This window comes from Ursus arctos, unplaced genomic scaffold (genome assembly GCF_023065955.2).
Source record: "Ursus arctos isolate Adak ecotype North America unplaced genomic scaffold, UrsArc2.0 scaffold_30, whole genome shotgun sequence".
In the NCBI taxonomy this organism is placed as follows: Eukaryota; Metazoa; Chordata; class Mammalia; order Carnivora; family Ursidae; genus Ursus; species Ursus arctos.
The window spans coordinates 18,735,274-18,762,723 of NW_026622986.1; the positions used below are offsets into that span (position 1 = coordinate 18,735,274).

The 27,450-nt window shown below is 37.4% G+C and overlaps 1 protein-coding gene across 1 annotated transcript in view; it reads right to left on the reverse strand.

Moving 5' to 3' along the window:
- The window catches only part of PLXDC2 (plexin domain containing 2), a 432,671-nt gene that overhangs the window by 204,553 nt on the left and 200,668 nt on the right, over nt 1–27,450 (reverse strand). The window contains exon 3 of the mRNA XM_026478971.4: nt 8,475–8,621. Coding sequence (XP_026334756.1) covers nt 8,475–8,621 — 147 coding nt within the window. The remainder of the gene's footprint in view (nt 1–8,474; nt 8,622–27,450) is intronic.

Below are 27,450 nucleotides of genomic sequence, written 5' to 3' on the forward strand. Positions count from 1 at the left end.
GGCATGATGCAGACTAACTCTGTTCAGGAGAACAGAGAAAGAGTAACAGGATTTTATAAAGAAGCCCTCGGAGGGTGGGTGGGAGGAGGGTGAGAACCGGAAGCCACTTCTGGATTTTCCACGCTGTTCTAGAAGCAAGGCAGCAGATTCCACCAGGCGTCTCAAGCTGAAGTGTACACGAGAATCATCTGGGGTGCTTGTTAAAATGCAGATTCTGATTCTGTAGGTCTGGGGGTGAAGGGGCTGAAATTCTGCCTTCTAACAAGCTCCTAGGGCTGCTGATACTTCCCGCAGGGACCCTACTTGGAGCAGCAAGGTTCTATGTCACATAATGGTCTTTGAAACACTAAAAACAGTACTGTAAGGAAACTTTAGCAAGCGTGAAATGTGTTAAAAGGGTAAATAGACTGCATTCTGGATAATATCGTCTCACTTCGCCTGGTAACACTTACGTGGCCTGAAATTTTTCCATTTCAGGAATTGAAGCATAGAGGTACCTGTCAGCCAGTCATCTAAGCAGTGATTTGTGGCCACAGTACACCGATGGCAATGACACTCTTATTATGTCCTTGACCAGTGATCCTCAAGTAGGGCAGGGCAGGAAAAAATACTCCTACGGATGTATCCTTTGCAGTTTGCAAAGGTCCGCCCTTGCCTCAGTGGATTACAATCTGTCTTCCCTTCTTTCTCGTCAGTGGAAAATAACTGTTCTAAAAAAGCTGAACATTTGCGTGATGATTATTAGCATTAATGTAACGGACATCTCTAGCACCACGCCAGCCGCTGCGCAAATGTTAAATCATTGAATACTAATGACAACCTTAGAAGGTAGGTACTCTTATCATTCCCATTTGATAGATGAGAAAAGTGATGAACAGAGAGTAAACAACGCACTCAAAGTCACCCAGCAGTAGTTGGCCAAGTGGGGACTCAAATCCTGGCAGTCGGTTTCTAAGTCTTTATATTTAAACATGGTATCAAGCTGCCTTTCAACTGAGCTGTTAAGACTTGGCATTCAATGAAGGCCAAGTTCATCAGAAGAGTAACTACATAATTCAAAACTCGATTGCGGGTTGAAAGTGAAATTTAGGCCAAGTTTAGTTTTACCTCTTCGTCTTCCACTCTCAACTTCTCTTTTTTAACTTTTTATTTGGAAATCATTTCAAATTTAAGTTATGAAAATAATACAAAGAACCCTCTATATCGTTTATGCAGATTCATCAATTTTTAACACTTTACCACAGCTGGCAACTTCTGGATTTTTCAAAGGCTGTGAAAAATGATGCCTCCCAATATAGCTTCTGGGAGCTGCTCCCTTCGGAATACCTACCCATCTCTACAGTCTACCCTGCAGGGGATTATGGCTTGGGTGCCTCACCCTTGGCCCATTTATCAGCAATGAACCTTACTTGGTATTTCTTCTCAGGTTGCTGCTGCATGATAAGAAATTCCTGGCAATTCATCACCAATTGACAGTGGCTACAGGTGGTTCATTTCTAGTTCCACTGGCATTTTAACAGAACACCTCCAGTAAAGAAAGAAAGAGACACCCACTTTCTGGGGCTGGAAACCGAGGCACAACAGCAATTCTACTGGGAAGCCAATTTATAAACAAACAATGTGAGGTAAGCAATAGGCTATAAGTTGGTAAAAAGAAATAGACAAATATTAAGATAATGAAAATTAGCATATATTTTTTAAAAAGATATATTTATTTATTTTAGTGAGAGAGAGAGAAAGAGGGAGTATGAGTGGAAGGGGCAGAGGGAGAGGGAGAGAGAATCTCAAGCAGACTCCGTATTGAGCGCAGAGCCCAATGCAGGGCTCAATCTCAACAACCCTGAGATCACGACCTCAGCTGAAACCAAGAGTTGGACGCTTAACTGACTGTGCCACCCAGGTACCCCAGTATAACCAATATTTTTAAAAGATTCTAAAATACTAGCTTGTCCAAGAAATCTCAGTCCCAAAATGTCTTAAATCTTTTATCTTCTATAATTTCAGATTTGTCATAAGAATTAAGTCTATTTTCATTTAGTAGTAGTCCCCCTTAAGAGTATTATATTCCACGTTTTGTTAATTTTTCTGTGTTATAAAACATTTCCCTGCAAGAGTCATGTGAAAGTTTTATCATTTTACAACTTCAGGGTGTGAATATGTTTTGCAGTCATGTTTTCTAAAATTAACTGTTATTAAGTCTTCATGGGCTCATGGAGAGATCTCAGAAAAGATCAAAAAATAGGTTGGAGAAGAGAATATAGAAGGAAAGACAGGAGTAAATGAACTTATTTATTCCACCTGAGACATGGCTTTGGGTCCCATTTTCTATCTAGAATTATTTTACAGCCATCACTGGTCACAGAGGATGAATAAGATTACCTCCTCTGACTTTAATTTTACACAAATAATGGTAGTCATCCACTAAAGCCACAGTATAGAGAAATAAGATTAAATCGAACTGAAATATGATGAACTGGAGTATGATTTTTTTTTTTTAAGTATGTTTTGGTTTGGAAAACTAAGGCTTGTTACATGAATAAAAATTGATCACTGTGGGGTTCATAAAGCTATCTTTAAGACTCTCCAAAGCCCTTTCTATGTCTAAAGTGGTTCCTAGATTCAGGAAGGGTCTCAAGGGTAGCTTAAATAATTACTAATATACATTTATTTAGATAATTATATCAGTGAGACACATTTACTAAACTCAGCACATTAGGTGAGCCTAAGAAATGTTTAATCTGTGTTATTAAAGCCATCAGCAGGAGAAGGAATAGATCTTTCTGGTATTTATTTACCAGCTTTAAGGCAGGTAGACCAACTCATTTCCCTGGGATGCAGAGGAATAGAACTCAGCTACTGCAATTTCATGTTAGTTTTGTGGAATGGAACAAAGACATGCCTTCATTCTCCATAAAAGTCCCTCAAATAATACATTCTTTGGGACAGAGAATTATTCTCGAAATTGGTAAGTGACTTAAGTATAATAATAATAGTAAAATGAACTCATTAAACCAAAATTTAGGTAGAGAGACAACTCATGCCAGTCTGTTATTAAAATAGAGGAAAATCCTAAGAACAAAGGCAAATAAGGCCAGGTTGATAAACTGTGAGTGTCCTGCTTGAAATAGAGCAATCAAATGACAGAAAGCAGCAAATTTATCCAACCAGCCAATGTAAAAATAAATAAAAGCAACTTACTGTTAGGGTGAACAGAACTCAGGCAAAAATGCGTGGTCTAGATAGCAGCCTAATCGAGACAGCAAATTACATTGACTTCTGAGTTAATCATTTAGAAAAATAAGCACTTCTCAACACATTTTCTGATGCACAGGAAAAAATGAAATTGTGCAGTATGAGAAAACAACTGATCAAGTCACCAGAGACATCCAAATTTAGCCTGCCAACAACAACAGCATGCAAATGAAAGACCCATGGAAATGCTAGTTGAAATGATGTTACTTTCCTGGCCCAAAAAAAAAAAAAAAAAAAAAGAAAAGAAAAGAGAAAACTTAATTTTTAAAAAATATTTATTTATTTATTTGAGAGAGAGAGAGGCGGGGAGGGGCAGAGGGAAGCAATCTGAAGCTGACTCCCCACTGAACATGTAGCCTAATGCAGGGCTTGATCTCACAACCCTGAGATCATGACCTAAGCCGAAATCCAGAGCTGGACACTTAACTGACTGAGCCACCCAGATGCCCCAACTTAATTTTTTTTTAATGAAGGTTTCTGTGCATATTCATATAGTCTGAGAATCCCCACTGAGAACAGTACAATCTTCAAAATTTAAAAAAACGACCACATCAAAAAACATACAAGTTCCATAAAAAAACCTTACCTGAATTATGACAGATAGGGAGCAGAATCTTATTTCATTTTGCTTCGGTTTCTTATATAAAGAATCAATCTTTCTACCAAAAGATAGAAAGATAAAAATTTTTTTAAGCTAAGAGTGTGTTTATGTTTGGCCAAGAGCACACTGGTGTTTTCTTGGCAAACAAACAAACAAACAAACAAATAAATAAATAAATAAATAATGGAGATATGATATAGATATAAATACATAGAGGCATATCTATCTGTCTATGGAGACGCTTGGAGAGCTCTTGGGAATTAACTTATTTGGGGGTTATTTTTTGTTATCAAGCATGAGAACTCTCGAATAGCACTGCCTTTTACAATCTCATTTTTATTTGCTATTTTCAGTATCCTCTCATATCCATTTCATTTTTATTCTTAAAATAGCACTAGAAGGTAGTCAAGGCAGGCACTTTTTCCCCCTTTCATCCAGGGTATAAAATTGAGGTACAGAGAGGCCAGAAACCAAGAAAATGAGTTTTGGAGCCAAGGTTTCATGACTTCCGTGACCCTGGATTCCTTCCACCAGGACAGTGGTACTTCTCTAGAAGTTGTGAATTAGAATTTCATAAACTCTGGTTTCACAAAGCAAAATAATTCTAATTTGTCTGGCTGTGGAATCAAACCTTGTGCTCAGTAACAAATTAAATAATATGGGTATAGAAATACAGAAGAAAGTATCCAACTGTGGAATTTGAAGGTCCACACAGAGGAAAAGAAACAAGTCGGGTGGGTCCCCAGGTTTATAGTCAAGAAACTTCTAGATCTGCAATCTAACAACTGTGTGACTCTGAATAAAGGACAAAAATCCAAATAAGTATGAGTATTTGAATATAAAGCGTCTGGCTCATTGCTTGCCATATGGTAGGGACTTAGACAAATTTTCACTATCCTTTGTCTACGAAAACGTGCTTCTTCCTTTAATCTGTCAAAGTTAAAACTAGGTTTTAACATCTGCTTTTTTTGCAATAATGATTTAAGAAATGTGATTCAAACCAAAAAAGACAATGGGGAGATTATAATCAAATTATAGTACACATATGTAATATACATACTAATGAGTACGGTTTACATTCTAAAAGGAAAAAGAAATCAATGTGTTTTGGCTTATGAAGGATTTGAGGCAAATGATTTCTAAGTTTTCCTCTGCCTTGAAATTATAAAATATTATTGTGGAAAGGAGAAAAGGGAAAGCTCTTACTTCAATTCTACTCTCTTCTTCTTACCAGAATATTAATCTGAGACCCCAAAATGCTGTTTAGACTGCATTTATAAATGATGGTGTGAAGGGGAAAATATTTCTTTAAAAAATCATACTGGGGGCGCCTGTGTGGCTCAGTTGGTTTAGTGGCTGACTCTTGATTTTGGTTCCGGTCATTACCTTGGGGTCCTGGGATCAAGTCCTGTGACCTGGTTCTGTGCTGGGGGTGGGGGGTGTCTGGGTGTGTCTCTCTCTCCCTCCCCCTTTACCCCCTCCCAGCTTGAGTGTGTGTGCGTGCACATGCTCTCTCACACTCTCTCTCTAAAAATAAATAAATCTTTTTAAAAAAATCATGCTTCCAAGTCAGACACTCCTTTATCTTCCTCTGAGCCATTCTGAAGCAGCCTCGAAGAGGGAGGGAAGCTGTATCCTCAGGGACACCCAATCTTTTCCAGCTTTCTCATTCACCTCTGGCTTATCCAGGGCTGGATTAGTTAGCCAAATGCCCTTGGGTATGCCCTTAGATGCATATTTCTTTTTTCCTTTTTGTCTAATTTGTTGACAGAATGTATGTCCTTGGTCATGAAAATTATATCATTTGGTGACAAGATCTGAGAAACTCCCCTCTTCTCTTAGGGCTTAAATTTAAGTCCTGTTTCCAGCTAAATTATCAGAGAGCTTTGCATCAAGGATTATGACACTTATGACGTCAACAAACCTAATTAATAAAGTGGATGTGGCATTTCCTGTTTGCCATTTCCACTTGTGCTAAGGCCTCTCCGTAACATCATGGGGGAGAGTAGCGGCAGTGTAGCGCCTGGGTTGTGTGTGTGTGTTGTGTGGGCGTAGGAGGGTGAGTGTTTATGGACACTGTTGAGCCCCCTGGTCATCACACATTACAATAACACCTTACCAGTGCAATTCTGTCATCAACCTGATTCTGCTCCCAGGAAGGCATAACAGAAATGGAGCAAAGAGAATCAGGCAAAATTAGAAAGGTGGGGAGGCCAACTGAGGAAATTTAAAAACATGAATCACTCTTTGCAATTTGGAAATCTCAGACTAATATTTAACAGTCACACTGAACAAAACAAGAATGTAGAAAATTTTTAAAAAAATTCTATTAACTAAATGTATAAGTTCCAAGATATAAAACATACTTAAGTGAAGGACTCTAAATGGCAAAGTTTTCCAGGGGGGGAAAAAAAAGAAACTGAGAAATATTATCAATTCTGTTTTTGTAAATGGAAGCATGTACCTAGGGGGATGTGTGTGTGTGTGTGTGTGTGTGTGTGTGTGTGTGTATTTTCTGTTGATAGTGATAGGGATAATGGGTATAGGATCAATTTCTAGCGCTAAGAAATGTTTGATTACAGCTAAAATTTTTGTTAAACCCCCCCCCCAAAAACAAGCTATGACAATGACATAGTAGCTAAAATAAAGGTTTCTACCAATGATAAGTATTAAAAAGTCTATGCAGGGAACACCAGATAAGTTACAAGCAGAAGCTCAAGCATTTGCATTGAAGCCAATCTTTGGTGTTGAAAGCAACAGTGTCACTCCCACACTACCAGTAAGAAAAAATTGCTCATTACAGCCTCATAATTTTTCTTGAGACTAATCAGAGAACTGAGGCCACACGGCAACTAAGCGAGCCCTCTTCCAAAGAGAAGAAGGATTCTTCAAGGAAAGGCAAGACACGTGAACTGCTGCACTTCTGGGAAAGCGCAGGAAATGATAGAAGTGTGTAAGCAGAAATCCGCTAACAGTTTAACTGATACCCTGCATTCTCTGCCTAGAGATTTCATCCATAGTGGCTGACACCACAATCGGGCCAATTTATAGAACCTTCAATTGGATGCACCCAACATATGAACTTTCACAAAGGGCATTTCACACTATCAGGTACTATAATATAGTGGAAAGATTGTCAAATGCAAGAAATTTCTGATAGACATTGTCCTAATCTAATCTTTCTCATTTTCTCTTCTTTTGAAAATCTGTTCTAAATTCAACAGTGAATCATTTCTGAATCTGTCATCTTGCCCGGGGTTGCCCGAATATAGAAAAGGAAAGGGATGATGGAATTCAGCAAGGCAAGATGGCTCCTTTATTTGCTTCTCAGCGTCAGAAAACATGTGCTCCACACTGACAATTCAATGAATCATCTCACCATGAGTTATAATTAATTTCCATTTTAATTGTTAGAAGTTGATCTCCTGGAAAGAGGAAAGTCTACATATGTACAATGAAGATTGTTGGCCAAAAATTTTGAGATAATCATCAAATCCGTGCCTTTTTAAATCACTTAAGCCATTGACTCTATTAGTTCTACCTTTAAATCAACCGTGGTGATCGCATTTGAAAGGCTGAAGTTGTTGTGTTTTTACTCTAAGTCATATTAAACTGCAAAACATGATTTCGTTGATGGTAAGATCACTGGTATTATCCATGAGAGCAAAACTAAATAACTTTTGAAATGTTAAACCAGGCATTTATCAGAAAATGACTATCAAAAACTGCTGGAACCAAGTGGAATATATTCTACACACAAATTTCGAGGGTGGGGTTGGCTGGCTAGGCTAACATCTGAGTCTCATCACTTCCTAGCTGGAGACCTGTAGGCAGGTTCCTTGACTTTTTCAACACGCAGTTCTCTCATCTGCAATACCCAGATGGCAATAATATTTAAATAATAGGGAAAATATGCTGTGAAGATTGAAAAGCTAATCCACATAAGCACACAGCCTGACAGGTGGAATAGGATACTGAAGACCACAGAAGGTTAAGTGAGGCCTGTATTAATATCCTGTCATCCCCACTATACAGATGGAGAAACTACACCTCATTACATAATTACATTCCTTGTTTAAGGAGACAGAGATGGTAAACGATAAACTCAGGCTGAAAACATATTTGGAGACTTCCAGATTTAATTTGTTTCCTTTATATCAAACTTCTTCACTGAGATACATAATTTCGTGTACATATATTATCAGAATCATAAATGTTTCTGGTGAAATCTTTTTCAGCCCAAGAGATTAATAAACCCTTGTAAAATGGGAGGTACCAAATTCTTGTAGCTGGTTTTCTTTTTATAATGTTCTCTAAATTCATAGGTTACAAGAAGACTTTAAATCATTCAAGATCAATCTCAACTTCGAATATTCAACTCATCATTTTACTAGCGGAATTAATGGTTAGTTTATTTAATTAATTATTAGTTAAATTGATGGCGGCTTCTCAAAATAATTCTTTTTCATATTCTTTAAGACCTTATATGCAATTACTAATCTAAATTGCAACTGCAGAACTCAGTAATAAAAGGTGATCACAGCAAATGACACTGATATGCCCATTAAGGCAAAAATCTTTTCACATTAGAAAAAAACCCTCAGAATGCCAAAGCACTTACTGCAGCTTGCCGATGAGTATTGGACAATATTCCATGAATCTTCACTTTGTCCTTTTCCATTTGGTCTATGTTCACCCACAAACTCCGGCTGGCAGAATCAGATGGACCATATATCCGAGATATATAGTAATTGTGATCTGTGTCCTCCTATAATAAAAGAATAATGCACATCAAGAACAGAGACAGCATGGATGGGCCTTGAGGATATTATGCTAAGTGAAATGAATCAGACAGGGAAAGACAAATACCGTATGTTCTCTCTCACATGTGGAATCTAAAAAGGCTGAACTCATAGAAAAACAGAGTAGAATGGTGGTACCAGGGGCTGTGCAATGGGGGAAATGAGAAGATGTTGGCTAATGAGTACAAATTGCCAGTTATGAGACAGATACTTTCTGGGGGTCTAACCTACAGCATGGTGACTACAGTTAACGATACTGTAATTATACACTTGAAGGTAGCTAAGACAATAGATGTCTCACTACAAAAAAAGAAATGGTAATTATGAGATGTGATGGAGGTGTTAGCTAATGCTATGGTGGTAACCATTTCGTAGTATGTAAGTTACCAAATCAACAGGATGCACACTTTGAACTTACACAATGTTATATGTCAATTATATATTCCAGCCTCAATAAGGCTGGGAAAAAAAGAAGCATTTAAATCGATATATATCTAATTTATACAATTGACAGAGCTGTAATCAGAGTTCCATTAAAAAAAAAAAAAAAGTCCTCCCCAAAAGGAAAGAAAAAAACCCTAGAGACAGTGTCCCTAAAATTCTTTAAAAAAAAAAAAAACAAAACAAAGAATGATACTGTGAAACTATGAAACTAGACATGTTACTATTTTTCAAAATAGCCAGAGGAGTTAAATAACCTCTAAAGAAAGCAAATTAGATTTAAAAATATATAAAATAACCCTGTTTAGAGGAAATTGTTAAATAAATAAAACATAGAGGAAAACGTACACTCTGTTTACAATAGTGTTTTTACCACAGTAATTCTAGGGATCTAATTGCCGCCCAAACAAAATGTCACTTTTGGAACTATTTACTGAAAACCTAAACTATAATTGCTATTGAGTGACAACAAATCCAAACTTTTCTTCTTTAAACCTAGGGCCTGCTCTCAGTTAATGATCCTAGGAATGGAAATAATGCATTTTTCCCCTATAATTTGGGTTATTAAATTCTACTTTTATTTGAATTCTCACTATTGATTATCACCATGGTGCCTGTCACAAAACCTTTAATTTTCATGTTTCTCACTCAATGAAGAGATTTAAATGTTTTAAAAGGGGATATTGCCGAGGAACACCCAGAAAAATCATGATTCTTGCTTAACTCAGATTGCAATGAATTTTATTTTATTTTATTTTATTTTATTTTATTTTATTTTATTTTTTATCATAAGATGTAACTGTGCTTATCAATTTGAGGAGTCTGCTAGATAAAATATATTTTAAAACATTCAGGTATATGTAAGAATAATGTTTGGTAAATAGAGGGTATATGATTTGAATAATAAGGTTTGGAATGTGAATTTCATCTAATGCATTTGTTCCTGAAGTGCTAATTAAATAAAATACGATTATTCTTGGTATCTAGTCAAAGCAGGAATTCCATGTACCTTTTCACAAGTCATCAGGCTAGAAATATATAAAGCTGTCTATATAAAGGAAAGAAATTTTCTAAGCAGTATTCTAAATAGATTTCGCCCCATGACTAAAAGAAAAAGTATGACCCTAAATATAAATCTTGCGAACAATGATTAAATGTTAACAGTAAGATTAAAAAAAAAAAAATCCCAGGTAAACCTCCAACCTCTAATTAAACTCTAGGTATCATATGCAAATTACATGTGTACCCATGATGAGAGATAAAAAAGTTCTTCAGGGAAAGAAAGAAAAAGGAGATATAAAGAAAGAAGCATGAATAAGATTCCATGTAGCCCAAGAGAGATTTAATATCCTAGTGGTTTTCTAGCACTCTCTTTCAGAACATTATGACACTGACTGCCTGGGTTCTAGGAGGGGAACAAGCATTTGGTTGTGTCTCCGGCATTTATTTAGCTCCTCCCTGCTGTCTGGTGCTTCACCACGGAAGCTGTGAGGTGGGTACCCTCTTTGACCTTGGGCACAAGCTATGCTACACCTGTCATTCCACCGGCCACGATAGCACGTGGGCATCAGAAGCACATAACCTAAAACAGACCAATTAGTGAGACATGTAGGAGTTTATATAAAAAGGAGATAATTTCCCTTATTCTGATTGCTGAGATGGGTAGGCGTATGACTGGGAACTACTGCCACCATTTTGCTACCATGAGGAAACCCTGCCTGAAGATAAAGCGAACATAGATAAAGATGAAGTCGTTATCTCTGCAAACAAACAAACCAAAAAGCCAGCTCCCTCATCCACTGCATTGAGGGCGTCCTGGGGTCCTTCACTTAGATGAATCATTAATTTTTTTATGGTTAAAACACCTGGAATTGAGTTATTGTCAACCAAAAGAATCCTGACAAACAAGTTTCCCTACCTTCCAACCAAGAGAGACTTAACTCAAGCAACACTAAATAAGGCAATCTTCTCTATAGATTTATAGATCTGGATAACATACACCTATTCAATTCTGGTATCCTAGCTAATTACATGGCAGGAATGGAAACTTGCATCTAAACTGCTGGAAATCGTCAGGTCTGAATTACAAATAATAATGATTCATTTAATTTGTCAATGAATCGCATATAAGGGGGATTTTGAAAGAAATAGTAAGTTTAAATAAAAATTTTAATTTTTCTCCTTATTGCTGGTATTATTCTAAAGAGTTCAGCAACACTGAGGTCAGAGATGTAATCTTTAGGTGAATTATGTAACAGAGTCTATAATGCTGCCAACTTACCATATAAATACCAAATAAATATTCTCTTTAAAATTACAGATGTTCAGTATAGAGTTCAATATAATTGTTGCAATCGACATATCTAAAATGACTTTGGTATACCCCTTAACTCCAGGTCTTTATAATTAATCAAGAGAGAGTCTTGAAGTTAACATAAAGAATATCATTATGCTTAAATAATGGACTGTCTGCAAAAATATACATGTCTAATTACAATCACTGATATGTCTAATTGAAAATGATGTTCATTTTTACTTAAATCAGAGCTGCCCAAAATAATGTCACATCTTTGAAAATATTGAGAAACTGAAGACTGGAGTTTGGTGTTTGACTTCTATAGCCCAAGCCTTCCAAGTTGTCATGGCAACTTTTATTCAAAGGGGAAGACAATTTATTGTTTACCCAGAATTTAGAGACACAAGTTGTTAAATTCCAGGGAGAGATGTTTGGCTCAGTTTTTCAAGGAAGGCTATAAAATAGATGTCTCAAAAATGTGACATTTTAGCACTACTAAATTATTCAAATCACATCTTGTCCTTTATAGGAGTAATGGTACTTAAAGGGTTGTCAAAAACCACTTCAGGCACAAAGATTTTCCTTTTCTGCTCGAAAGCAAACTATTTCTAACGCCATAGAAAATAAAACAAAACACTACTGTGATATGCCTACTTGCCAATTCATTTAGGAAACCAACTGTTACTGAAAGTAGATGGCACAGTAGGTAGCTATAAACCCTATAAATCCATGCTTCTCAAATATTCCGGCAAATGTGCAGCTGTAAACACAGGACATACACCAAAAATATGGGGGGGGGGTCATCATAACTATACCTAACCATTCTGCAACAATCAGTTTATACATTTCCTAACCCACTCCTAACCAATCTTCTATCATTGGTGTTACATTGATTTTATGATGGGTAATTTTTATGGCTGCCTCACACTGTCTCATGCAGTAATAGCATTTGATCTCGAAGTTAACTTCACTGGGAGCTAAAAAAATCAGAAATAAAAACAAGAATAGATTGTATGAACATCACTGTGCTGGTCATTTGAAATATAGGAATAGATAAAACATAATCAAAGTTCTTAATTAAAGGCATTTAGCTGAATCACTGGTTACCTCATAAAGACAGTTTTGTAATGAATAAAGGGATATTATAATTTGAATGGTTCTTACCAAGTGTTAATATATACCAAACATATTATGCTCTCACATACATGGGTTCACAAGGACTACATACTACATATAAAGGTAAATGTTTAAAAATAATATTTTAAAGTATTACTCATGTATACTAAGTTCCTCAATAAAAGAGTTAAAAAATAGTTCTTTGTGTTCCAAAAAAAATTAATGTTGATAAAAGAAACTAAAAGAACATGATACAATCATAAAAGAAGAAAAACCGTGAGCTGGTAGGATTCAGGGAAAAAATTACGGAGAAGAATTCATTAGTAGCAGTAAGAAAAGAAGTGTGTGGGTGGCTCAGTTGGTTAAGCAGCCCACCCTTGATTTCGGCTCAGGTCATGATCTCAGGGTTGTGAGATGGGAGCCCCGAGTGGGGCTCTGCAGTGGATGTGGAGTCCGCTTAAGATTCTCTCTCTCCCTCTCCGCCTCCCCCCACCAAAAAGAACAGAGTAAAAAATTAAAATTTATAAAAGTAATTTATAAAAATAAATTATAGTTAGGACACAGAAAACAGTCTTGGGAAATGCACACAAGATGAAATGGAAATGAAGAAGAAAATAAATATCTAAGATAGATAATCACATAAACTATAGAAAAAAAGAGATCCTATATATCGTGAATGTGATGTATATATATATATATATATATATATATATACACACATATATGCAGTGGCATAGAAAAGTTTTTTTAATGTATTAGAAGAACAATTTTTCTGACGTAAAAGAACATTTGAATCTAGATACCATATCCCAAGATAATCTACAAAAGAATTTTGAATATTAAGAAATTTCCTGGTGACATTTCCCAGAGGTTAAAAAAAAAAAAAAAAAAGCAGCAGCAGGGCATTCACACAAGATGGTGGTGTAGGGAGAACCTCAACTCACTTCCTCCCGTGGACACACCAGATTTACAACATAAGGATCATTTCCCTCTGAAAAAGATCTGCAAGCTGGGTGAACTGCTTCTCCTCAACTAAGGATAGAAAGACCACACTGAGATGGTTGGAGAAGCAGAGACATGGTCTCACCGAAATCCCACTGCTGCTGTGAGGGCACACACTAGGGAGGGGGTCTCACCTGCCTGGCGCTTCTGGAGGAGTGAGGAGTTGGTGACCTACATCAGTCACTCCAAGCCCCTGGATCTGCACCAGCGAGACGAGCCTCTGAAATATCTGGCTCGGAAAACCAAAAGTGCTGATGTCCAAGGGATCCAGAGTGCTATAGGAAACTGAGGTTCCCTTTTAAAAGTTTGGAATAAAGTCTCACTTGCCTCCAGACCCCAGTGGAAAAAAAAAAAGAAAGCAATTTGGGAAGCACCTGGACTATATGTGAAATTCATTTGCTAATCTAAAAACATCTGCTGCAAAAATGAAGCAGTAAATAATAAGTAAAAGCACCTGCTGTAGAGGCAGGGGACAGCTGAAACTCTACTTGGAGATGGAGGCACTGGCGAAGGCCATCTTTACATTCTCCACTTAGCCTGCTAGCACACGTGGGTGAGCTTGAACTTGACATCCTCCTACCACCTTCCAGGACAGGTGGGGCTGAGTGGTGATGGCACCACCGCACTGCTCTGCTAAGCCTGGAGAGTGCAGGTGGTTGCAGTAACCCCCTTGCTCCCCCATTGGGGCAGGTGAGCGCAAATGGTCACAACACTCTCCAGCTCCCTAACTGAAGTCTGTGAGAGTAGGCAGTGACAATGCTCTACTCCCTGTTTCCTGGCTAGGGCTGGTGAGTGTGAGTGGTTGTGGCATTCCCCCACTCCCAGCCTAAAGCTGGCATGCACATAGACAAGGAACTCTCCCGTGGCATTCCTAGAGCCCACAGATGTGTGCAGTCAAGACTTCCCCACACCCTCCTCTCCCCTGCCCCCCCCAACCCCCAGCTGTGTTTCTGAAGCCAGTGAGCATGCCCTTCCCCCTATACTCTAGCTGCCTAGCTGAAGCCAGTGGGTGCATGCAATCCACACAGGGACTGCCCCCCCCCCCCCTTTGACTGCCTGGCTCCTGAGGAAGGGAATAATCAGAGAGAGAGAGAGTTCCTAACATGTGAAGAAGGCCTATTCACTTAATCTGGAGCTTCAGCCTGAGAAACAGCATCAGGTTTCCACACATTTGGAGGCCATGGAGGTGCTCCCAAAGAAGGTAAGCAGGGAGACACCATCTTTGCACACCCCACTGGCCTCACTACAGCTCGACAAGACCTCCCAGAAAGGAGCTTATATACTCATCTGGAGCCCTGATTTTTGCAACTGTCACCCAGAGGACACCTCTAGATCTCCTGGTTTAGAGACCGCAGGAATTATGATAATGGCCCCACAAGACTGTATCTGCACACAGTAAAATCCACTACCTGGGGGCCTGGCTTCTTATCTGCAGACTGAAACTAAGGGCTCAATGAGATTTCTGTGCTTGGAACATGGATGGATCTGACACACTCTCAAAAACAGGGACAGAATCAAGAGACAACCAAGAGCTAGGACAAGTTTGAACAAGAAGGTTCATTACCTACACAAGGCCACTTCTTTAGAATGAGAGAGGTAGCTGGTCACCCAATACACAGAAACAAACACAGAGTCAAGGAAAACGAGGAAGGAGAGAAATAATCTGCAAATGAAAGATAAAAGCAAAACCCTCAGAAAAAGACCTTGATGATACAAAGAATTCTTTATCAGGTAGAAAAAGAGTTCAAAGTAATGGTCATGAAGATGCTCACCAAACTCGGGAGAAGAATGGATGAACGTAGTAGGAACTTCAACAGAGAGACAGAAAATATAAGAGAGTATCGCACAGTAGTCACAGAGCTAAAGAATACACTGGAGGGACTAGAGGGGTTCAACAGCAGATTGAATGAAGCTGAAGAGCAGATCAGCAAACTGGAAGACAAAACACTGGAACTCAGAGCAGTAAAAAGTAAAAAACAAAACAAAACAAAACAAAAAACCCAAAACAACAACAACAACAACAACAAACCCTCAACGACGGTTTAAGCGACTTAGGGGCAACATCAAGCTGAATAACACTTGCAAGAAAAGATGCTCAACATCACTAGTCATCAGGGAAATGCAAATCAAAACCACAATGAGATATCACCTTACACCTGTCTAATGGCTATTATCTAAAAGACAAAAAATAACAAGTGTTGGAAAGTATGTGGAATAAAGAGAATACTCGTGATCTGTAGATGGTTCAGCCACTATGAAATTTTTCCTCAAAAAATTGAAAATAGAACTACCAAATGATACGGCAATTCCACTAGTGGGTATCCATTTGAATAAAAGCAAAAACACTGATCTGAAAGATATGGGCACCTCTATGTTTCCTGCAGCATTACTTCTAGCAGCCAAGATATGGAAACAACCTAAGTATCCATTGTTGGATGAATGGACAAAGAAGATGTGGCACATACACAACGTACTATACTCAGCCATAAAAAACAATGAAATCCTACCATTCGTGACAGCATGGATGGACCTTGAGGGCATTATGTTAAGTAAATAAGTCAAGCAGAGAAAGACAAATACCCCATGATTTCACTGATACGTGAAATCTAAAAATCAAAACCAAATAAAACACAGAGTCACATACAGGGAACAGATCAGTGGTTGCCAGAGGGTTGGGTTTGCAAGATCCCAAAAGGGGATCCCAAGTATAAACTTTCAGTTATAAAATAAAAAAGTTATGGAGATGTAATGTTCTGCACCAGGAATACAGTCCCATCAGTAATACTGCATTAACTTTATATGGTGACAGATGGTAACTAAACTTACTTGTGGTGATCACTTCACAATGTCTACACAGATGTTGAATCACTATGTCTTATATCTGAAACTAATGTAATATTCTAGGTCAATTATATCTAAACAAATTTTTCTTAAAAAATGAAGCAGAAGTCTTATAGACATCTAGAAACCAAACCGACTTACCCATAACAGATTTTCTCCTCCATAAGAGGAAAAAACCTTTGACAGTCTGATACTTCTCCATGATATCCAGTGGAAACAATGTCTACATAATCATTGTGTAGAAGAAAGTTATCACTTAAGAAATTTTGCCCAACAAATCCGTAAGCTAAGTATAAAGGCAACAAACATATTCTTTCTTTATTCCTTTCTTTTTTTAAAGATGTGTCTGAAGCCTTGGAAGCTTGATGACCCTACGTTCTCTTACAAATGGATCTTGAGACATTGACTGAAGCTTCTACCAGGGTGTCACAGCTACTCGTTTACCCTTGATTGAAATATGGTTCTCCTCTATCGGGGAAGGTTGTCTTTTTCCACCTACTGCGCAGTTTCGGGAGGGACTCGCATGGAGTGTTGAGGGTGGAAGGGCACACCCACCCAGCCAGTCAGATCAGCCGAATCAACCCTCACAATCAATAAAGTGACAGATGTCACAGCCAGGTCACCCTCACATCCACATGCATATTTTTAGTAAATACAAATGCAGAGAGAATATACCATAAATGAGACTTTCTCAAAATGTAATACCGAATTATATAACCAAAATCAACCAGAGGGTATATCAAATGTGGTCATAGGAATGGAGAAGCTATAGTAAACATTCTGATGGTGAGCACCCACTCGATGGAAATTACGTTAAGAAAAATAAGACAATTTAGTTATTATGGTTGTAAGTCAGAATGCAGATGATATGAATCATGAAAGTATAAAAGGAGTCTAATATCATGTTCCATGCCAGGTAATAGATACATAAATCTAAGATACAGAAATATAGTTGAAAAAAATAATAAGCCCAAATTTTTAATTTTAAGGGAAACTTTTGATGCAAAGTCTGAAACTAGTGGCCCACAGATGGCATTTTTGTTGCCAAAGGATAGCAGATATGGAGTTAAGTTCATTATTTTCCTGAAATATAATATAATCTCAATTTTACAAAATTACATCCATCTAAATATAAATGTATATCTCTACTCTCCTACCTCTCTATCCTCTCTGATTACACACACACACACACACACACACACACACACACACACACACAGGTATAAAAGATACTTACCATACACTGTTTATTTCTAGATGATGGGACTTGGGGGAGTTTCTTTTCCCTTAAATGTATTGTTTGAAATTTTTATAATAAACATTATATATAACCACTTTCTTTTCTTTTTTCCTCACATAAAGCATTAAAAAAATGTGAAGATGCTTAAGAGTATCAATTGGTGATTCCTGGAATTAAACCACCAACATATATCAAGAGACACAAGGCCACAATGTTATACACAGTTAATATAGAATTACTATGATAGGTGCTTTGAAAAGTGCTTAAGGAAGACTCCTTTAACATACTATAAATCAGACATTCACACTCAGTGTAGAGCTTCAAGGTCAATAACTTAAAATGGCTTTGTGAGATAGTTGATAGAGAAATTTCCATTAAATCTTTTCTTTAAAATACTAGCTTCAGTAACCTAATTGATGTACAGTGCAATCTTTTTCTCTACCTACTGTAAATGAAATCAGCACTAACAGAAACAAAAATATTCATTTCTACTAAATTTTGAGCAAGAAATACTTTGAATCTTTATAAAATGATGTTATGTTGCAAGCATTTTATAGAAGCATGGCTAAACCATCTCTCTTCATTCATTTATGCAGAAATCATTTGTTTCATGTGTATAAGGTACAACATATTCCTAGTGGGAAACACTGTGATAGAATGTACGGGAGACAATGCTGAAGAATTATTCAATAGCACTGCTAGATCTGGGCAATGTCTATAATTCTATGAGAAACATTTAAGGAGTTGCTCATGTTTTCCTTTTAGCTATATCCTAGTGTAATCTGTGGGCTTATTTCTAGGACCTGTTCTCAAGGATCTCAGAAAGAAGCAATGGGCTGGAGACATGGATACATTTTGACAAAGTCATGGGTAGAGGAAGGAAGGTGGGGAAGGGTTGGGGGAAAGGGAAAGGTGGTATGGTTTAAGACCTTAAACTTGCAGGCAGGTGATCTAATCTCTGGTTCTCACCGGTTCAGTTGCTAGTGAGTTCTGTCACTTTAGTGAAGGCTATTATATGTTTGGTTCATTACAGTGGATGGAACCTGTGAACTTCTCTGTGCACATAATTCCTCTTTTGCCAGGGGTAAAATTATAGAATAAGGTGAGCATTCTGGACTTGCAGGAGCAGCCCAGCAGAATGAGAGGTGCTTACCAGTCGGTCTGGGAGCATTGAGGACATCATGAGACACGGAACAGACTTCATGGAGAGAGACATGAGATAAAAATCCCACCTGAACCCCCAGCTTTCCTAATTACATTAATAAGAAGGTGATCTATAGGGTATGTGGTGTGGGCAGATACTTAAGTTATTTGAGATCTCTTAATGAAAAGCAAATGATAGTATTTTACTTTCTTTTACTGGGTTGCCAAAGAATCAAATTAGACCAATGTATTTAAACACAGTTGAAAAGCCTATGAACAGAGTTTATAAAGGAGTATTAAATTAGCCCCACATAATTGCAGCATGATAGGAACAATTACGTATTACCTTCAAGTAGCCTTCAATATACATCAGCCAGGACTATAGCAATACCCTCTTCAGATACTAAGAACAATTACATGGAACACAATTCAATTTACTGTGACAGTGTCAGAAGAACAAAAACCAATTCCTGTATCTCCTGTTGATTATATCAGATTATTGCCCCAATTCTCATGATGCTCATCTTTTGAACATACCTTCATCATTTCTGTAAGGATTTTTTATCTACTTGGTCTCTTTGCAGCATGGTCTAGCCCCCTAGGAATAGACAGGAGTGTCTATGACTCTTTATAGGCATGATTATTTTATCAATTCTTCACAAGAGTTTTGTTAAGTGACTCCCAAAACTGTAAGATTAAAGTGTGTGTGTGTGGGGTGTGTGTGTGTGTGTGTGTGAGAGAGAGAGAGAGAGAGAGAATGTATTGTGAGGTCAGATTATTGTGCAAGACATAAAATATGGAATTCTGGTAGTATTTCCATTATAAAACAGTTTCCATTTTCCCAGTTACAATCTCTCACACACAGGAGATCATTTCTCATGCTATGCAGAGAGAGGTAAACTGTATGGCCGAAGATACACAACACACTTATTTGTGATCTTTCAAAATAATAGCGACATCAGGAGTCTACAATTCGATTGAGTGATGACCTAGATCTCCAGGAGTTTTGAGATGTGGTGGCACGTGTTTGTGTTGATTCTTTTGTTAAATGAAACAGAGCATATTTTCCTCCTGCATATAGTATACTTTTATCTACTTCTGATTGAAACCTGTAAACCTTTGCAGAATGAGCCTGGGACACTATTCCCAGGCTTAGAGTGGTCGGGAAGAAGAGACTAGAGAGGCAGTCTGGAGCAGTTTTGAGTGAATTATTCACATCTTTTATAAATACAAACAAGTTATACCCAGTCCAAGAGTAGCTACGAAAGGAGTAATCGCCATCTTAGAAGGAATAGTTAAGGGCTCCAAATAGCTAGCAAAAAGTGTGTGATTGAAAAAAAGACTTAAAATGTGTATGAGATTTCTATTTAAATGCACAAAATTAGCATTAAAATAATGTAGCCCAAAGGAGATTTGGGCTGAAGTACAGTTTCTGCCCCTAAATAACCATTCTAAGTTCCAAACTTTGTAAAAGAAAGAGTTGAACCAGGTGTCTCTAAAAGTGCCTTTCAACTAAGGTTCTAAGATCCTACAGGCACAAGGCAAATAGGAAGCCATCGCTAGGTGTGGGTCAGACTTTTTGCCGTATTTGATATTCATGAAAAGCAAGTGTGCAGTTTAAGGAGCCAGTATAGGTAGCTGGTTCTAGTTAGTACTGGTACCATTTCAGTAGGTACTTAGTCATCCTTGTTGATGAGTTCTACTGGATCTAAGATTGAAGGCAGATTCACAGACCTGTTGCAGGGGGTGTAACAATCCCTGGGACACTGTGCATATCATCTATGCAAAGTGAATAAATCACAGGTCTTGCATACATACGCACTACTATTTCTCAAGTGCCCAATATAATTGTGATGGGTAAAACATGTAATCATTTCACAGTGTTACTCAATACTCTGTAATTCTTGGTACGGTGTTGTTTTGTTTTGTTTTGTTTTAATCAGCTGGAAACAACAACAATGGTGTGGAGGGCCTCAAAATATTCTAATAATCAAAAAGACTATCATAACTTAAAAGGATGGAAATTTCCATTCTAGAGTTAGCATCTGTGATGGGGCAAGAACTCATGTACCATAGACATAGTATCATGGTCAGTTTAGGCTGCCTTAACAAAATATTGTAGACTGGGTTGCTTAAATAACAAAAATTTTTTTTCTCACAGCTCTGGAGAATGAGAAGAACAAGATCAATGTGAGGGTTATCTTCCTGCCTCATAGATGATCATGTTCTCACTGTGTCCTTACGTGGCAGAGACAGAAAGCTCTCTGCTGTCTCCACCTTCTCTTATAAGGACAATAATCCCACTGGATTAGGGCCCCATCTTTATAGCCTCATTTAATCTTAATTGCCTCCTAACGGCTCCATCTTAAAATACAGTCACATGGGAGGGTTAGGGCTTCAACATATGAATTTGGGGAGGACGTAATTCAGTCCATATCACACAGGGACAGTTCCTTTATTAAGTTTGGATCTGTAAAACAGTCCTAGATTTATTACCTTTGAAAATTCATGTCATTCTCTAGTACTAATCAAAAATTGCCATTCAAGCTTTCTAATCTAGGAGGACTTTGGAAAATCCACACAGTTCTCTGCTTTGGCCTATTTCTCAGGGAAAACAAACAAACAAATTAAAAAAAAAAAACACCCGAGAAACAGTGGACTATTTATAATTTCAAAAGAATTATAGAAAAATATATTCAGGAGCAACTTTCAAAAATTAGAACACAGTTGAGAATTTTCACATACCAACATTTGTGGAAAAATTGGATGGTTTCCTGCTACCAACTGATAACCAGTTGGCCAATATTGTCATTTCTAAAGTAACTGTTACTACCCCAATACTATGCAGTCTGATATTCAAAGGACCGGTATTAATGTACTTTTAATTAGTCAGGTTTTTTCATTTTATTACTACTTTAATGTCAAAGAATAAAATCTTTCTCCAGTCTTTTTCTCCCCCTAACTTTTTTTTTTTTTTAAGATTTTATTTATTTATTTGACAGAGATAGAGACAGCCAGCGAGAGAGGGAACACAAGCAGGGGGAGTGGGAGAGGAAGAAGCAGGCTCCCAGCAGAGGAGCCTGATGTGGGGCTCGATCCCATAACGCCAGGATCACGCCCTGAGCCGAAGGCAGACGCTTAACCGCTGTGCCACCCAGGCGCCCCTCTCCCCCTAACTTCTTATGTCTTCTGTTTTGTTGTTATAATATCCTAGATAGCAACAACAACAAACATTAGACATTTCTACATTTTGATGCTACTAACATTCATTGAAACATTAATTCTCCTCAAATATCAGAGATCATCTCGTCATCCATAATTAGCAACAAGCAATGTTCCGTAGCCTCTAATATTGTAGAACAATTTTCACAAATAAGTGACATTCTGAACAACAAAAAATCCCTCTCTTTCTACAGTTTTGCAGAACTGTCTTGCCTCTAAGCATACCATTAGTATTGTCAAAATATGTCTCCAACAGAATCAGCATAGAAAGTAAAGCAATCGAGAAAATTAATTTTAACATTAATAGCATACATCCTGCAGTGCTAATAAAGAGAAACACTGAGATATTTAACTTAACCAAATTTTGTGAGAATACTACTAGTTATAGCAAATCTAGTATCCAATTCTATTAGTTATCTAACTAAAGGGACTAACAACTACCTCTAAAATGAAATTATATGTATGTCATTGGAATTTTGGAGTTGGATTAAAAAAACCTAAGGGAGGGGCGCCTGGGTGGCACAGCGGTTAAGCATCTGCTTTCGGCTCAGGGCGTGATCCTGGCGTTATGGGATCGAGCCCCACATCAGGCTCCTCTGCTGTGAGCCTGCTTCTTCTTCTCCCACTCCCCCTGCTTGTGTTCCTTCTCTCGCTGGCTGTCTCTGTCTCTGTCAAATAAATAAATAAAATCTTTAAAAAAAATAAAAATAAAAAAATAAAAAAAAAACCTAAGGGAGGACAGGTAAAACAAACATATTATTTTTGGTAATTATTTTTGAACTTAGAAATGGTAACATAATTTATGGGCAACTTTCGACAATGGCTCTATTTATTTATGTGTTTCAAGGGAAAAAAAAAAAGACCTCACTGAAAAGTTTTGCATTTTTCACAATAAAAACTTTTCTCTAAATAATTTATAATATGATTCATATTATTTTAGTTTTTCTCACTTCCAAAGTTTATGGCATGGGTTTTAAGGGAAAATTAGTATGTGGAAAAAAGAACAGGAATTAGGAGAAAATATCATTTTAAAGCAAATTTTTTTTTTTTAAATTCAAATCTATGCCTATTTGACCTGTGATAAACATACTTCACAAACCCAATAAAACATTAAAGGAGGTGATGTTATTTAGTAAACTAAATGGATATACTCTCATACTTGGAATGCTAAAATGAAGGAAAAAAGGGTCCCTTTCCTCCAGCTGTCCCTTATGAAGAGTTGTTTTCAGTAAGCTTCAACAAGTATCTGATATTGAATTAGATTTCTTTTTTTTTTATTGAATTAGATTTCTAGATTTTTCTTTCCATACTGAATTCATTTGCTGTATCCTTACCATCTATCATTGGATTTTTTGTGGTTGGTCTTTTTGTTTGTCCTTTATTTTGAAACTAAGTATATAGTTAATCACATATTGATGGAAACTGGTTAATAAGTGTAACTAACACATAGGATATTCCAAGTTCTTAGACTGGCACGTAACATACATGATGCATTGAATCTTTACAATAACTCAATGAATGACAAAGAAACTAAAGTTCAGAAACACCAAGTAGGTTGCCAGGCATCATAAAAAATCCCGGGGATATAAAAACAGTTCTCTATAACTTCAAATTCTATGTTTTTTCCACTTCCACAATACATTTTAGATATTAAATTTTTTAGGACCTTGAAAAAAATTACATTTGGTTGAGTTGTTTTCCTGAAGCTCCTCAGGCCTTCTGTAACAGCACTCTCACTGGTCCCCTGCATCTCTATTTTCTACAGCGGGGAGCAATCCTTTTAAAGTACCCCTGTTAAAGCAGAAATCTGATCAATTCTCAAGTGATCAAATCACTCTCCTGCTCTAATGAGGCTTCTCATCATACTTAGAACAAAATTCGAAGTCCTTACCAACACCCTCCTTTTGACACAGACGATCTCTTCTACTTCATTTTCCCCATCACACCAATCACACTGCTTTTCTTGTTATCCCATGAATATGCCAATATGCCCCCAAATCATACCATGCACCTGTTGTTTTATGCATCTGGAATGATTTTCCCCTATTCTGTCATGCTTTATTTCTTAGTCTGCTTTAATTTCCTTTACAACACTTCTTTCTATCAGATTTTTTTCTTTTGTTTATCACACCCTCCACCTTTTAAATCTCTCTTTTTCTCCCCGCCCCCCTCTCGGATTCGTCACTATATTCTAGGAATTAGACATTGTCTGGTACGTGACAGACATTTGATACATATTTATTTATGTTAGACCTTCTCTGTATGTTACAAGGCTAGTTCCTCTGGCTTTATCACTCTTGGAAAAGATGTCACAGTTGTAGATTCTCCTTAACAGCCAAAAATAAGCAGCAGATCAGATACATACCAATCCAATTTATTCAGAAATACATTTTATTCACTATTTCGCTTACTATTCTTTTTTTTTTTTTTTCCTCCTCCACACCCTTGCACACTCGGGGCCATCCCACCCCTCGGTCACCTCCCCATCCTGTTGAACATGATTTGATGCTGGGTCCATTAATTCCTCCCATTCCAAACAGTTGATAAATGATGACAGCATGTTGGCTAACGTTCCACCATCTCTTGGGCGGCTCTCTTCCCCTCCATTTTCTCCCTCTCTTTGTTCTTCTCCTTTTTGTTCTTCCCCCCATGGAGCAACATATGTGTCATGTAGGGCCATTTAGCTGTTACTTTTTGAATCTATTTTATGTCCTTGAGTTTTCCTTTTGCTCACTACATAATTTAAGTTTTGCTTTTTTCTGTTCAAACTAATATAGGAGTAGTTGGAGATGCATTCTTTCTACCTCCTAACACATATCTTTGATGAATAATAATTCATTATTCTTGAAATCGCCATACTCTATTACAAAAACCCATAAGCCACCTCTATCAGTAGCCCACTGTTGGATAACAACCAACCTCAAAACTTCTTGAGTTGAAGCAACTATCCATTTGTTCGGGATTCTATCGAGGTAGACCGGGCTCAGCAGGACACTGCTTCTGTACTACACAGTGTCAGCTGGGTTCACCGCTGGTTTGTGCCAGTTGGCAGGGTGGCTGCAGGCTGGCTGGTTCCAGATGGTGTTGGTCACATGATTAGGGCCTCTATCTCCATGTACTGACTCATTCTCAAGAAGGTTAGGTTGGGCTTATTCAAAAGGCGACACAGAATACAAGAGAGTAAGAGCAACAGCTGGAAGACGTCTGGATGCATTCCTTAAAAGCTGTATAACATCGCTTCCATCCTGTTTTTTTGATCAGAACAAGTCACAAGAAATGGCCTGGAATCAACGGGTGAGAAGAGAAACCCTGCCTCTTTTATAGGAGGAACTGTAGGAATTTTTGGCCATTTTTAACCTACTACACCATCATGATTTTCTGTTCCTAAGTGGGTTGAGCTGTTTGGCTAAGTGTAAATATGGAGCTACCCTGCTCCCCAGGAGATACTGCACCATGTCTACTTTGTGGAGAGACCATTTCGACAATACCGTTGGGTAGCTTCCATTTAAATATATATATATCTAAAGGTGCTTTCATTTGGCAGAGAAGTACTTTCAACAATGTAAATCTTCCTACTCCTTTCAAAATAAGAATTTAAAAGCCCATTTCAAGTGACAAATTCCTCTAGGATCACATCGTGGAAGAAGGAAAATCTTGTTGCCAACTCACTTAACTTAGGTAGCTGATGCAGAGGTCAAGGAAGGGCAGAGCAAAGGGAGACAGGCTGCATAGTTTCATGAGTCATTAAAAATAAAGAGGCAAAAATAAGAAAGCACAGTCTGTTGAGTAGTTTTGTTTTAAATTACCAAAGTTAGATTCAAACAAATATTTTCGTAATTTGGTTTTGCTGACTTTGCAGAAAGATTCCCTTTCAGATCTACAAAGCTGGCATTTATTTCTTACAATAAAATTACAGGATAGCTAGGAGAGATTTTATTTCAGTGCAGACTGAGCAGTGTTTTCTTTCTTTCTTTCTTTTTGGTTGTCTTACAACATCACATGGGGGAAAAATCAATGTTATTAGCTTCTCACTTGCCTAAGAATTAGCTGGTAAGACACCAAGAAAAATATATGCAGGTCAAATATTCAAGAGAATATATAGCCTAATGCAGGAGAACGCTGCAAAATGGCCTATTTATTTACAACCATTTCTTTTAGGTGTCACTCATTCAAGCTAACAAGTATTTATGATATACTGATTATATATAGAGGAGGCCTTGAGCCAAGTGCTGTGAAGGGCAAAAAGATGTTTATGATATAGTCCTCCTTCTCCAGAAACCTGCAACAGAGTGAGAAAATGCAGGCACTCAAATTTCTCTATTCTAAACCTGTATAAGGTTAACTACTGTCTTGATATAGAATCAGTTCTTTAAGTCTTACAAGAAGGAGAAAATCTCATTTAATTTTAGTGATTTAAAAAAAGGGGGGGGGTTTCATAGAAGACAGTGTTTAATCTGGGCCTTGAAAAACGATTTGGAACTGAAGATGGAGATTCTAGTCAGAGGGACTGGTCTAAGCAAAGGAATGAGCAAGGGAAAAAAAACCCACAACATTATGTGGTATTCTGGAAACTAACTAGAACAACACACACACATAGGGGAGTAACGTGAAGTGAGTACAGTTAGATATGTAGAATTTAGATGGCATAAACCCTTGAAAGTCTGAACTTGATTCTGTGCAAAATGAAAGCCTAAGAAGTAATGAATTAAATGAGGATTCAGAAGGAAGAATCTAGAAAGTAGGCTGGACTGGAAAAGGCAGAGATGAGAATTTAACACTGGTTTGAAAGCTATTGCGTTAGTCAAGAATGAAACCATACAGCCCCAACTGGGTTACTAAGAGGGAGAAGGAAAGGGAAAGAGGCTGTTGTGGTAAAGCTGCCAGAATTCAGGAAGGAAAAAAGCACTCAAAAATGACTCTAAAGCATTCAGTCAGGATAACTGGGACCACCTGGTCAGTTCAGAGTTACTGATGCCAGTTCACATTTTAAAGCAGAGCTTGGCATTTCTACAGGTCATTTGAAATGGTAAAGAACAAGCTGTCAGACAACAAAAGAAACTAAAGGCATCCAAATCAGTAAGGAAGAAGTAAAACTTCCACTATTTGCAGATGAGATGATACTGTATGTAGAAAACCCTATAGATGCCACCAAAAAACTATTAGAAATGATAAATGAATTCAGTAAAGTCACAGCATTCAAAAATCAATGTACAGAAATCCACTGCATATCTATACACCAATTAGCAGAAAGAAAAATTAAGAAAACAATCCCATTTACAACTGTACCAAAAATAATAAGATACCTAGTAATAAACCAAAGCAAAGAAGTAAAAGACCTGTACTATGAAAAGTATAAAACACTGGTGAAAGAAATTGAAGACGACACAAACAAATGGAAAGACAGTTCATGTTCATGGATTAGAAGAACAAATGTTGTTAAATATCTATACTACTCAAAGCAATCTACACATTTAACGCGATCCTTATCAAAATA